At 34.9% G+C, this 14123-nt stretch overlaps 1 protein-coding gene across 1 annotated transcript; it reads right to left on the reverse strand.

Moving 5' to 3' along the window:
• Positions 1 to 1215: 1215 nt before the first annotated feature.
• Positions 1216 to 13233, reverse strand: LOC130054347 (uncharacterized). Its single transcript, XM_056163893.1, has 3 exons — positions 13044 to 13233; positions 2236 to 2472; positions 1216 to 1988 (listed from the first exon to the last, which is right to left on the reverse strand). Exons 1-3 carry the CDS (start codon positions 13096 to 13098, stop codon positions 1897 to 1899), a joined length of 384 nt encoding a protein of 127 aa, XP_056019868.1. The 5' UTR covers positions 13099 to 13233; the 3' UTR covers positions 1216 to 1896.
• Between the last annotated feature and the right edge of the window lie 890 nt (positions 13234 to 14123).

The raw sequence follows: 14123 nt of genomic DNA on the forward strand, positions 1-14123 counted from the left end.
CCAAATATCAAATGTGGTAAAGATTGGTCCAGCAGTTATTGAGAAGTTGTTAAGGCACGAAGCAAATCAAGGGAATTTAGAAATTAACTCTCCATCTAGGATATTCAGTAATACATTGATACTAAAAGGGCCGGAGTTTCATAAGTCTCGTTTGATGTCAGCATTTCGCAAATTTCATGGCCGTTATAACGATCCAGTTTACCAATACAACTTGCCGTTGGGTAAAGTTTCATACCACTTCACGTACTGATTTTGACTACTAATTACTTAATCTCGGCCGAAATTCAGTTAGCTGGATATTTGGACTGTGACGCCTTCACTGAATCTCGGGGCAGTCCTATACAATTCATTCAACTTCGGCCGGTTCTAGCAATTAATGTGCACCTATGTGACATTGCTGCTCGCTTCAGATAAGTTACTTGACCATTATACTAAATCTTTATCATTAATAATGTTGCATTACTTACCGTCTGGGTATATAACTTTCAAAATAACATTTTCTCCGTTCAACGGCTGACTTTCATAGCACAATTTTTTATCTCTCGAAATTGAAGTGTTCCTATAGTCATTTTAGCCGAAGGCTCAAGTGAGTTTATCTGATCGAAATTTGTCCGATGTCTGTCGTCGTTTTTGTAAACCTTTCATATTTTATTCTTCTTCAGAACCACTTGTCAATTTCAACCAAAACCAAACTTTGCACAAAGCATCCTTTGGTGAAGGATATTCATGTTTGTTCAAATGAAGAACCATGCCTTCAAAGGTGAGATAATCGCAAAAATGCAAAAATAGGGTCCGGTCATTTGAAAATCTTCTCAAAAACCACTGGACCAGAAGAGCTGAAATTCATATGAAAGCTTCCTGACTTAGTGCAAATTCAAGTTTGTTAAAACAATGCCCCGGGGTAGGATGGGGCCACAATAGAGGATAAAAGTTTTACATGCAAATATATAGGGGAAATTTTTAATACTAAGAACCATTGGGTCAGGAAAGTATAAATTTACATGAACATTTCCTGACATAGTGCAAATCCAAGTTTATAAAAAGCATGGCCCCCGGGAGTAAGATGAGGCCACAATAGTGGATCAAAGTTTTAAATACAAAAATATGGGGACAATCTTCTTCTTAAGAACCACTAAACCAGAAAAGTTTATATTCACATGAAGGCTTCCTGACATTTTGATTTACACACTAGACAATAAAATATAAGTAATGTAGTAATAGTGATACAGAGTTGGTTTAATATTTGAAGCAAGAGGCAATGTCATCTAGGTGCAAATTAATTGCTAGAACAGGCAGATGTTGAATGTAAACAAGACATGAATTATGAAGGAGATATTCGGTGAAGGTGTCCAAATATTCAGCCAGACCAATCTCAGTCGAGATTACTGATCATCAGTTTACCTGATCAAGATGAAGGGTGTAAACGGTCAAAAGGGGATGCTCACTTTTAGGCATCTGATCCCAACTCTGTGTTTAGGGGTCTGCGTATGGATGTTATACTAGTATTCACTTTTATCACAAACACGTTGAATTTTTCAAACAATATCATTTCACTAACAATCTGACTATTAACTTCCATTTACACGTAATTGCAGAATTTCTTAAAGGTTGTAATTGTCAGTTTTTTACGTCCTCAATGTAAAACATATAAGGAATTGTATTCTAATCAATACTTTCACTAATGCAAGGTGAAGATAACGAACAGTAATCAATCTCTTAACTCCTATAAACAATACAAAATAGATAGTTGGGCAAATACGGACCCCTGGACACACCAGAGGTGGGATCAGGTGCCTAGGAGGAGTAAGTAATATACAAAATAATATACAAAGTAATAATATACAAAATACACATCCAATAAATTTACATTACTTTGTAAAATCTAACGAAACCTTTTTATTTCTTTAATGCTACAGAAATAACGTTTCGAATCTGCTGCATGTAGAGTAATTTCTGTAATTCTGTAGAATGGACTACTGGCGTACGATCTAAATGTTTGAAATAAAAGAAAAATTGGAAGGATATGTCTGCATATAATCGAGGATTGGATTTAGCATGCCGCCAGGAAATTAAGAAACATTCGAGGAATTTCTAATTGGTGACCATCAGAGAACTCGTTAAAATTGTATTAGTGATAGTTAAGAAGGAAGAGATTATTTCAGCGAACTGGACACGAAGGAAAATGAAAACATTTACATATCAAGTCAAAAATCATTAAACTATAAAAACCAATACCATATTGTTCTCCATAGTCTTTGAACTGTATTCTGATGTTGTAGATGCTGAGTATGTTCTCAAGGTCAACATACCACCATGTCGATTTAACTTGATTATAAGTTCCAATAGGTGCTGTCCTTGTAAACGTGTTAATGTCCCCATCTACTGCATTACTGGATTTATAACATGTTCCAGACCCTTGGCATTCTGGTATTTCCGTAGCCTGCGCAGTCTCCTTTTTCTGAGAGATGATTTCTTTAATTGAAAGAAACACATTCTATTGTTACCTGATTGTGGAAATTATAACTTATTTCCAAAATTACGTTCACATAGAAACATAATTCTACACAGAACAAGTAATAATATCTACTAATTGTGTCATCAATCATAATTAATCAAAATTGATATCTATATATTACATTGCAGGGTTGTCCCAACATTTCGGTGTCAAGTTTGATTATAAAACGAAGTGAATTGCATTTCTATTCTCCAAGGTAAGTAAAACAATAATTAAGTTACAGATTTACAAAATATATACTGCACCTTGATATACTGGTATGATAACAAGCGAATACTAGTTAAACTTGATATAGTTTCCCTATATTGTGAGATGGTAACTAATTGGGAGTAAGTGGTGCTTTGAAATGTGCACTATCGGGATATATTCCTAGGATATGTACCTTGTTTCGGTTTGATTGTTAGTACGGTGTATTAAGTGGTAACATCGCTTTACTAGACCGTGATAGGAACGAAAAAGTTAGTAGTACGATAGATAAATAATATATTGTTTACTTACGATATCCATAAGACAAAGTCATTATCATTGATATTAAAAGGACCGGTGTCTGCATTTTCAAATTCCTAAAACAACAAGGGGGAAGTTTTATTATTGAATCTAACAAAGTAAGGTGATCAACTGCTGTCATATTTCTAATTGTGGATACATTTAATGACCATGATGAAGCTTAAAGTTTTCTAACATTTACCCTTTAGAGAATAAAATAATTGATTGAAAAAGAAATTTCTAAACATTTATAAAAAGATTGAAAAACAAACGTGTTTAGATATGTTCATGCAGAGTTGTTTCTATACAATTACAGAACGTTTGGCAGAGAGCGCATAGACAGGGTCTTATATGTTATTATATCTGCTGGTGGACTGTTAGTCCCCGAGGGTCTCTACAGCCCAGTAGCTAAGTACTTCGTTACTAGCTTGAAAATACGGATGTATATTTAATTCCTGTTATAAAATTTAGAAATTCATTTCAAAATTAAGGATTATCTCCCTCGTGCATAGCTCTTATCCTTGGACGAATTTGGCTCCACTTTTTTGTCACGCTGTTTTTGACTATATTTAGCTCTAAAACTTCATAGTTATTTCGGATTTCAAACATTTCGGTTGAGCATCACTGAAGAGACATTATTTGTCGAAATGCGCATCTGGTGCATCAGAATTGGTACCGTATAACTTTTACATTGTAATCTTATTAAATTTCAACTTTGTTTCGCTAAAGATAGTGCTCAAGGGAAATTGTAAGTTTTGAAAGTGACTCCAAAATACATGATATCCCTCCCGAGTTTACTCGATACTTGTTGCATCATTGTAATCACGTAGTTTGTCATATTGAAAATTACATACATGTCTGTTGACATACATATACAATGTAGCACCTAATGACGTCGTGTAATATTTCATGCAATGTGGGCAATATATGAAAAAAGTACGGTCTTGACAAAGTATATCCACTTCAAAAGCGAGCTGCTAAAGTTATTCAAGGTATATTTTTTTTATACACCTAAAACTTCTGGTTAGTAAACCAGAAGTGATAAAAGAATTAGATAGGTTACATGAGGAATATGTTTTGGTTCCAGCTGACAAAGCTAGTAACAACATTGTCTTTGTTTGTAAGGCTCATTATTACAACTGTATTTTAAACGAACTTGGCATTAATTCCACTTTTGGTAATCATACTTATACTCCAACTGCCCTTTCAAAAGACGAAATTCTTCAAAACTATGCTTCAGTTTTAGACACATTTAATATTCCAGTCAATGGGTCGAATGAAAATGAGTTACCGTACCTATACTGGATTCCTAAACTACATAAAAACCCTTACAAACAAAGATACATTGCTGGATCCATTAAGTGCTCTACCAAGCCCCTATATTTGCTCCTCACGAAAATGTTAACAGCTGTGAAGGAGAAACTTCAAACTTACTGTGCGACTACATATGCCAGAAGTGGTGTTAATCAAATGTGGATTCTAAAAAATTTTAAAGAACTTTTAGTAAACTTGAAATCACAGAATTTTCCCCAAATCAATAGCATTAAAACCTATGACTTTTCAACACCATACACGACCATTCCTCACGATAAATTAAAGATTAGACTTTTTGACATCATAGACAGTTGCTTCTTCAACAAAAACGGAAAACGGAAACATTCATATCTAGTGATCAGTCATTCAAAAACTTACTTTGTTAAACACCACTCTGATTCCACGCACAAGTACTCTGAAGTTGAAATAAAAAATATGCTAGAGTTCCTCATTGACAATATCTTCGTGGTCTTTGGTGATCAGGTCTTCCAACAGTCTGTTGGAATTCCCATGGGCACGAATTGTGCTCCTTTGTTAGCTGACCTGTTTTTATATTCATATGAAGCAGAATTTATTCAAAACCGTCTACGTGAGAAGAAAAAATCTCTCGCTGTGACCTTCAATTCGACTTTTAGATATATCGATGACGTTTTGTCTATTAACAATAATAGCTTTCATTCATATGTCGATTTGATATATCCCTGTGAGCTCGAAATAAAGGACACCACAGAGTCGTCCACTTCTGCTTCATACTTAGATATTTTATTGAAAGTAGACATTACCGGCAAACTGACAACTCAACTGTATGGCAAACGGGATGATTTCAGTTTCTCCATCGTCAACTTCCCACATTTATGTAGCAATATTCCATTATCACCTGCATATGGTGTTTATATATCTCAACTGATTCGATATGCAAGAACTTGTTCTGGGTATAGTCAGTTTTTAAATCGAGGTAAGCTACTGACAAACAAGTTGATGGTACATGGATTTCAACAGTCTCGATTGAAGTCAGCATTTCGCAAATTCTATGGTCGTTATAACGATCTAGTTCGTCGATACAACCTCGCATTGGGTCAAATGCTGTCTGACGTGTTTCATACCGATTGTTAAACCGTTCTTGGCACACTGATTTGACTGCGGATAACTCCGTTTACCTGATCAGGATATGGGGCTCACGGCGGGTGTGACCGGTCAACAGGGGATGATTACTCCTCCTAGGCACCTGATCCCACCTCTGGTGTGTCTAGAGGTCCGTGTTTGCCCAACTATCTATTTTGTATTGCTGTAGGAGTTATGAGATTGATCACTGTTCGTTGTCTTCACCTTGCATGATGCAGCAACTTAGGTTGTTGTCTCTGTCCGACAAGTTTTATATAGAACTGTCATTCTTGTCTTCAAAGTTTTACATAATTTAACTCCCAATTATTTCGATCTTTTTTATTTCAGTATAGTTAACGAAATTATCAGTAGCTCTACCAGATTAAGTCCAAGTAATTCATTCTATATCCAGAGGGCAAAGACAAAATATTTTAGAATATGTTTTACAATTTACGGTTGACAGTTGTGGAATGATATGCCAGAATTTTCAAAATCTTACCCAACATTAGACACTTTTAAATTGATTTGAAGATAAGCAATATAAAATATAGAAAGTTGGGCAAACATGAAGGGTACCCCGCAGCATATATGAAAACAAGAGCCTTTATTTTTATTCTACGACGGCTCAGAAATATACAGCCGATCGTTTTCCTATATAGCTACGAATTAGGTCACTGTGACGCCATGGCAGTTTCCGAAACGGCCTACATTGTTTTGTGCTGACGAAAAGGTGAGATATAATGATATTCTAATTTTAAAAAAGAATTCAAGTATGAAGTTTGATGTTAACGGATTATATCAATTGTTTTAAATACAGTTCATCGCCATGTTTACATGTGTATCGCTCTCGCAATGCAGACGATTAGCTTATACCGAATAACAGATGTTCTTCACTCTTTTGTTTTACAACATATATTGATTGATTTTTACGATTATGAAATCGAATTATTTGTCATCGACTTTATTGTTGCACTAGCAAATTACGAAGTGCAAGCGAATTGCTTATGCATTCTCTCGTAATCAGTTAATACGTATGAAGGCATATCGTAGAACAATGACCACGGCATTCCTTTGATCGTTGCAAAAACCTGGTAGAATAATTTATATTGTACCTGTATAACGTAAGGTGAAGATAAAGAACAGTGATCAATCTCATAACTCCCATAAGCAATACAAAATAGATAGATGGGGAAACATGGACCTCTGGACACACCAGAGGTGGGATCAGGTGTCTAGGAAGAGTAAGTATCTCCTATCGACCGGTCACCCCCGCCGTGAGCCCTCTATCATGATCAGGTAAACGGAGTTATTCGTAGTCAAAATCAGTGCGCCAAGAACGGTCTAACAATCGGTATGAAAGACTTCAGACAGCATTTGACCCAATAATAGGTTATATTTGGAAACTAGATCGTTATAACGACCATAGAATTTGCGAAATGCTGACTTTAAACGAGACTGTTGAAACCCCGGTACCATCAATGCTGCTGTCTGTATATATGATTTCAGGACCACAATGTAAACTAATTGTGCTATCCTGTCTAAATAAAGTAAGTGAGGGGTGGAGAAAATGTTTATACTTCACATTTGTCTGATACGTATTGACAAGTAAAATAACTTGAGTAGTTCTGTCTTAACCTCAAATCGTGGAGGGGATGTTAATCCTTCAGTATAAACAGTACATTAGTTATTTTCACCTTTTCATTAGTTCAATTCATCGGTTCAATCTAACGCCCCTACTACCACTCACCAACACTATCAAAGTGATTTTTCCATTCAAAAATAAAGAACTGTAATAATAATGAGGTGAGCACATTGTCAAGAAAAGTGGGCGGAGTTTCCCATTTTGTTACGTGCAAGTTGAAGATAACGAACAGTGATCAATCTCATAACTCTTATAAGCAATACAAAATAGATAGTTGGGCAAACACGTCAGACAGCATTTGACACAATACGAGGTTGTACTGACGAACTAGATCGTTATAACGACCATAGAATTTGCGAAATGCTGACTTCAATCGAGACTGTTGAAACCCCTGTACCATCAACTTGTTTGTCAGTAGCTTACCTCGATTTAAAAACTGACTATACCCAGAACAAGCTCTTGCATATCGAATCAGTTGAGATATATAAACACCATATGCAGGTGATAATGGAATATTGCTTCATAAATATTAGAAATTGACAATGGAGAAGCTGAAATCATCCCGTTTGCCATACAGTTGAGTTGTCAGTTTCCCGTTAATGTCTACTTTCAATAAAATATCTAAGTATGAAGCAGAAGTGGACGACTCTGTGGTGTCCTTTATTTCGAGCTCACAGGGATATATCAAATCGACATATGAATGAAAGCTATTATTGTTAATAGACAAAACGTCATCGATATATCTAAATGTCGAATTGAAGGCCACAGCGAGAGATTATTTCTTCTCGCGTAGAAGTTTTTGAATAAATTCTGCTTTATATGAATATAGAAACAGGTCAGCTAACAAAGGAGCAAAATTCGTGCCCATGAGAATTCCAACAGACTGTTGGAAGTCCTGATCACTAAAGACCACGAAGATATTGTCAATGAGGAACTCTAGCATATTTTTTATTTCAACTTCAGAGTGCTTACTTCGAGATTGGCGTATTATGGTGTGATTTTAATGATTTCATTGCATAAGTCATTTATTATACTGACTCAAAATCTAACAAACTGAGGAAATACCCCGTGCTGTGACTTTTTTGTGTTTCCATCCGTTTTCAAACATCAAAATTTAAATGTTTGCTTACATCATTCTGATAATGATGTTCCAATCAGGCAGATATTTTTGTATCAGAAATAAATGATCTTTATTCCTCATTAATTTGTATACAAAAGTTGCCCAATTGACTCTTAATTTTCGTAACTTCTTTTTTCAGTAGAATTCCAAATTCTATAGTTTTTCATAAAGTTCCAAATGATATAGGTCCGATATTCCAATTTGTTTCTTCATTCATTTAGCGAAGAAGCAATCACTTCTAGGGTTTGAAGCGGTCATAACGTGATCAGGTCTCGAAGAAACGACCATCCCGGTTACGAAACGAACTCTCTACCACTGAGATTCCTTGACCTGTCTGGCCGTGAAAGAATGTCCAATATAGAATTATTATACACATGCTAATGTATATAATTCCAGGCTAGTATACCTGCTTGTAAAGTCGTAACGGACTAGAGTTGTATTGGTAGATAAAGTAAAGAATGTTTGGCTTATTCGCCGAACGTCTACTCGTAAAAATCAACATCTCATTATGAAGGTGGATTAAAGACCCCCCAAAATACCGTACCGTTTCTTCAAGGATCACTGGTTGTGGGCGGGGCTCATCTATGGTCATTGTTATTTACCTGGAATTTACATGGCCAAGAGAGCAGGGTGATGTATATAGTTTTGATATACACAAGACATATTGTAAAATGGTTGTATTCCTAATGGTAGCTGACACACAGTCATCACCCACCCCTCTTTCTCTCTCTTACTGTCAGTCATTGACTCAGCAAATAATTATTATAGATATAGAGGTATCATAAAATGATGATATAGATTATTCCAATAAGTTGTAAAATCTGGAAATTAATGTGGGAATTATTGTTTGATTTCTGATTGTGTAATTTATAATACATGTATATAGAGGGGGCAAATACAATTATACATATTGAAATTGCATTGTTCAGAGATCGTTTTTAAAATTTTGAATTATGAGAAAATGGCAGTTGTGGACAGGTCAATGCTATCAAATCTCAGGTATACTGGGCTTCTTCGAGATCTAAAAAATGCCAGTAATTATTGGCTGTTATTGTTATCAAAACACTTCTCTGGGGTTCCTCCAGACCACAGTCTCTGCAGATGTCACTCCACCTGAGATATATTGTTAAAAGTTTGATTGATCAGGCTGCATACCATTTATCACCATACAAGTAAAATTTGGGGGTGTTAACTTAAAATTCGGTCTTTAAAGGGTCCTCTAACAGTAACGCAGGTAGATTTTACCTGGACAATCTAAATGCAAATAAAGCAGAAAAATATGTCTATGCATCATGCATCATTAAATATATAATCAATAACACTATATGTACTCATGAAGCACTGATAATTTTCATGCATGCACGATACATTTCAAAAAGCACTGATAATGCAATGCATATTCATTCATTTTACACAATTCATTTCAGCATATAGTGCGCTGTTTATATATGAAACTTTCATTTATTTTCATTTAAAGCATCGTTTAACTTTAGCATTTATTCACCGTCCGACACTGTCACTGATTTATATACATTTATATTTTTTCAGTCATACAACAAATTTCATTTCTGGCACTTAATCACATTTTTGTTTCTTTATTGTCACTGTTACTGTTTTCGGCGTTTCCCTTAAGTCATATACCATCATTGCCTAAGGTGTAGAAGTTTGATGCTGAATCTGTCTCTGATCGATTAAAAACGGAAAATTGATAATGTTTTGCTATTCTATATTCTTCATTACAGAATGTGGTATAATCTAAAACAAAATCATCATTCAATCATGCAGCAAATCAATGTTTTATATCCTTGCAATACATTGAAAAGATTATTAATACAATCTATTTCAAAGATGTTTTGGTACTTTATTAATTCTTCATTATCTTAGTAAAAAAAAAACAGCAGCTGTATTTCTTTACTATATTTTGAATTTTTACATGCTTCATACAGCCGTACATCAGGTAGTGGGTTTCAGGGTTTGGTGATTTACACTGATAATCAACACATCAGCATCTTTAAGGATAAGTTGGATAGTCTATTGGTTGCATGTTTTGTTATTTCTAGCAGCAAAGATATTACTCAAAGAAAGTTTACAATAATTTTTAATTTTCTGTACAAGGGTAGTTCGTGTACATATGTAGCTAGGATATTCTTTCTTTATATTAAAACATGACTCGCATCTAGTGGACACCGCCTTGGGGTAAGTAATAAACTTAACACATGTAGCTGTTGTTACCTTCAGGAGTAACATTGGTACGATAATGTAGATTTGCATTTGACTAGGTTACGGAAACTCATTGGACTTACTTAAAACGGATTCCTGTAAATTAGATCATACCGGGTATGTGCCTGTATTTTCGTCAGTTATGAACCGTGTGGGACATCGAGTGACATTACTTTTTCTTAGTTATAGATGTTACATTGAATGCTAACATTGTGTCTGAGGGACCCCCCCCCCCCAAGAAATTTCGTGCTGTGGCCTTCAATTTGACATTTGGATATATGGACGACGTTTTGTCTATTAACAATACTAACTTTCATTCATATTCAATATATCCCTGTGAGGTCGAAATAAAATACACCACAGAGTCGTCCGATTATGCTTCATACTTAGATATTTTATTGAAAGTAAACATTAACGACAAACTGACAACTTAACTGTATGACAAACGGGATGATTTCAGCTTCTTCATAGATTTAAAACCTGACTATACGCAGAACAAGCCCTTGCGCATCGAATCAGTTTAGAGATATAAACACCATATGCAGGTCATAATGGAATATTGCTACATAAATATGGAATGTTGACGATGGAGAAGCTGAACCTATTTCCAAAGCATGTGTATTTCCAATTTTAAAAACCTAAGCGCATTTGATTTCTCTACATGGACCACAAAGTGTACACCATCCCATAATCAAGAGCAAAGCTGTTCACTTTTTGGTGTACACATAGTACAACATGTACAGGGCATGTGTTGGTAAATGCACCGAAAAATTAAATATGAATATTGAGTTATTCAATATGACTAAAAAAAAATGGTGAGACGGAAAATTTGCAGATTTTTCTGTTCGTACATATGTATATATTTTGTTAGAGGAAGTATTTAGACTAAGATGATAATTCCAGTGTATTGTACAGTGTATATAGTCATTTACAATAGTTTGAAATGTATTTAAAGAACATATGAAAACGATTGAGATTTCGAATGAAATCATAAAAAATGAATACATTTTTGTATAAAAATATTCGTAGATTCTAGCAATTATCTATTTTGAACTTTATTACAGGGGATGCTTACTCCTCCTAGGCACCTGATCCCACGTCTGGTGTGTCCAGGGGTCCGTGTTTGCCCAACTATTTATTTTGTATTGCTTATAGGAGTTATGAGATTGATCACTGTTCGTTATCTTCACCTTTCATTTGCCTTAACATTTTTAATTCTCCAATGAGGATTTCATCAGCTGCTGAAAGTCCATATTGAATATACAAGTACTATGAACTATTGAAAGGGAATATGACACAGCGACATATCGTAAGTTATGAATCATTCGTAAGTTATGTTTATGATGGAAACTTGAGAACACGTTGGTAAAACAGAAGCATCGTATCTTAAGTTAAAACTTGCGAAACTTTTCAGTTAGAATTTTTTTCCGCAACATAAGAAGTTTAGTAAAACTCATGTCAGGTTTCCGAAGTTTTATAAGGTTCAAATCATGACATCAATGCTGCCTCTGCCAAGCCTTACGACTTCTCGAGTTCACGAGATTATATGCATTGTTTATTGTTCAAAGTAGAATCATACCATATACATGCAGAACTTATATATTTACATTTACTTCTTGTGCATCAAAATTGGCACCGTATTAGTTTTATATATTTACATTTGTTTCATGATGTTAACAATTGAATTCATGGAACTAGAATAGTATGACAAATCACTCGCATACACTTGGGTTAACCCCAACACATTATGAAATACAGATTTGATCAAATTCATAGAATATTTTCATTAAGTACCCCAATATACGCTTTTATTGACCATACCTTCGACAGTTTTGGTTGACTTAATATTGAAGAAGCATTCATATGATACTTACATGAACAACCTTACGATTTTAATATGAAAACGCCATGTTTAGTAGTTTAGTTCTAATGATAGTTTGTCTTCGTTATAATTACATTAATTTGCCTTTCATATCTATGTAAATACAGTGTATTTTATTTGTTCGTCCCGAAAATTGGACAATTCCACACTGTGTTGTTGGTCATTTTAGTGCTACATATATATTTATTCTCTCTCTTTCTCTCTATCTCTCTCTCTGGTGAGGGGTCTGTTATCTCATGCCCCGATCGCTATAACGGATGGATGGATTCGAGCTTGCCTTATTCGGTAGAGGAATGAGAAACCTCGCTAAGGAATTCCCGCAGAGGCAGCATCCTTCACGGCTCGCCATAGGGGTACGTGAGTCACTTAACTATTCGCTTTGGATATCTCTAGGAGGCAGTGTGTTGTTTTAGTGTTTGGCACGTTTGTGTGAACGTGACTGTCTGACATTTGTCACCAAATTGATTATTAAAACAGCGACCTTTATCCTCTAACATCGTACTATTGTCATTTACGGGGAGTGGGGGGGGGGGTATTGAATCACTTAAAACAGTAAAAATGTGGATTATGCTAAACTTAAATCCACTTCGATAATATATAGGCGGAAAAAACCCTGATTTGGAGATACCATTCGCAGAAGCACTCCTTGTTTCGATATGATTGTTAACACAGTGTACTAGTGACTTATCTTCAGTAGTCGATTTCACAAACGAGAGAGTTACTAATATGACAGACATAGATAATATGAAAATTGTTTACTTACGGTATCCAGAGGACAAAGTCAGTCTCAATAATATCAAAAAGACAAGTGTCTGCATGTTAGAATTCTTAAAACAACAAGGAAGTGTTATTCTAAACTGAAGAAAATAAGGTGATCAACAGTTGTCATATTTGTAATTGTAGAGGCATTTAATGGCCGTGATGAGTTAACGTTTTCCAACATTTCCTTCTGGAGAATTTACAATGACAATGGACGCTAAGGCAGGATCATACATTGTAATGAACCATTTCATGACGAAGAATTTTGCATGAATATTCTGATACATGTAATTATCTTTTAATGCGTTTCTCAACTAATTCCCGTTGAAAAATCATAAAATTCCCATGTTGGAAATTTTATAACGACTTTGCGTTACTGATTCTTTTTACGCGGCGATTTCAAAGTGAAAAGTACCCTGATGATGAGTACCTTAACGTTTGAAGTAAATTGATAACAGCTTGGGGGAAATCAAACAATTAGAATTAACAACAGACGCAGATTATAGATAATTATAGTACTTCAGCCGTAGACCAAGATAATACTCTCCCTACCAAACGCTAACTTGCTTCCGCTGAAATTATATATTTTACATGTACATAAATGTGATGATGAATTTGAACCCAAACACTGGATTTTCACTAAAATATTTCGTCTTGCATAAAAAAGTGTGTCTATGTGAACACGTCTTTTTGGTCTGTGATGTATATACTATCTATCAGAAATTTATTAAATTTTGCTAATACACCTCTTGGATTTAGACCAAAAATAATAATTGTAAACATATATGATATGAATTGTCCTGATACCTTGCAATTATGTAGAAAATCCAATTAAGTACTGTCATTACCGACGATGAATGTGAAATAGTGAAAAGTTCAAGAAGTTAAATTCATTTAAACTCTTACTGTCGTGTCATGAGGGTCTTTTCTGCTCTTGTCTCGGAGGGGGGGGGGGGGTAGTATTCAATTGTTTATAACATAAGCAAATAGAGAAATTGGGATGACGTTCTCTTCCACTTTCATTTATAATGCTAGTTAGGGTAAACAGAACTGCAAACACGTATCGATGGAGAATTTGTATAAA

Source organism: Ostrea edulis, chromosome 4 (genome assembly GCF_947568905.1).
Source record: "Ostrea edulis chromosome 4, xbOstEdul1.1, whole genome shotgun sequence".
Lineage (NCBI taxonomy): Eukaryota > Metazoa > Mollusca > Bivalvia > Ostreida > Ostreidae > Ostrea > Ostrea edulis.

Coding starts and splice junctions, on each gene's coding strand:
- LOC130054347 (XM_056163893.1), bottom strand. CDS start 13,098: ATGCAGACACTTGTCTTTTTGATATTATTGAGACTGACTTTGTCCTCT. Junction 2,473..13,043: donor GACTTTGTCCTCTGGATACC/GTAAGTAAACAA, acceptor TTTCAATTAAAG/AAATCATCTCTCAGAAAAAG. Junction 1,989..2,235: donor AGACTATGGAGAACAATATG/GTATTGGTTTTT, acceptor TCAAACATTTAG/ATCGTACGCCAGTAGTCCAT.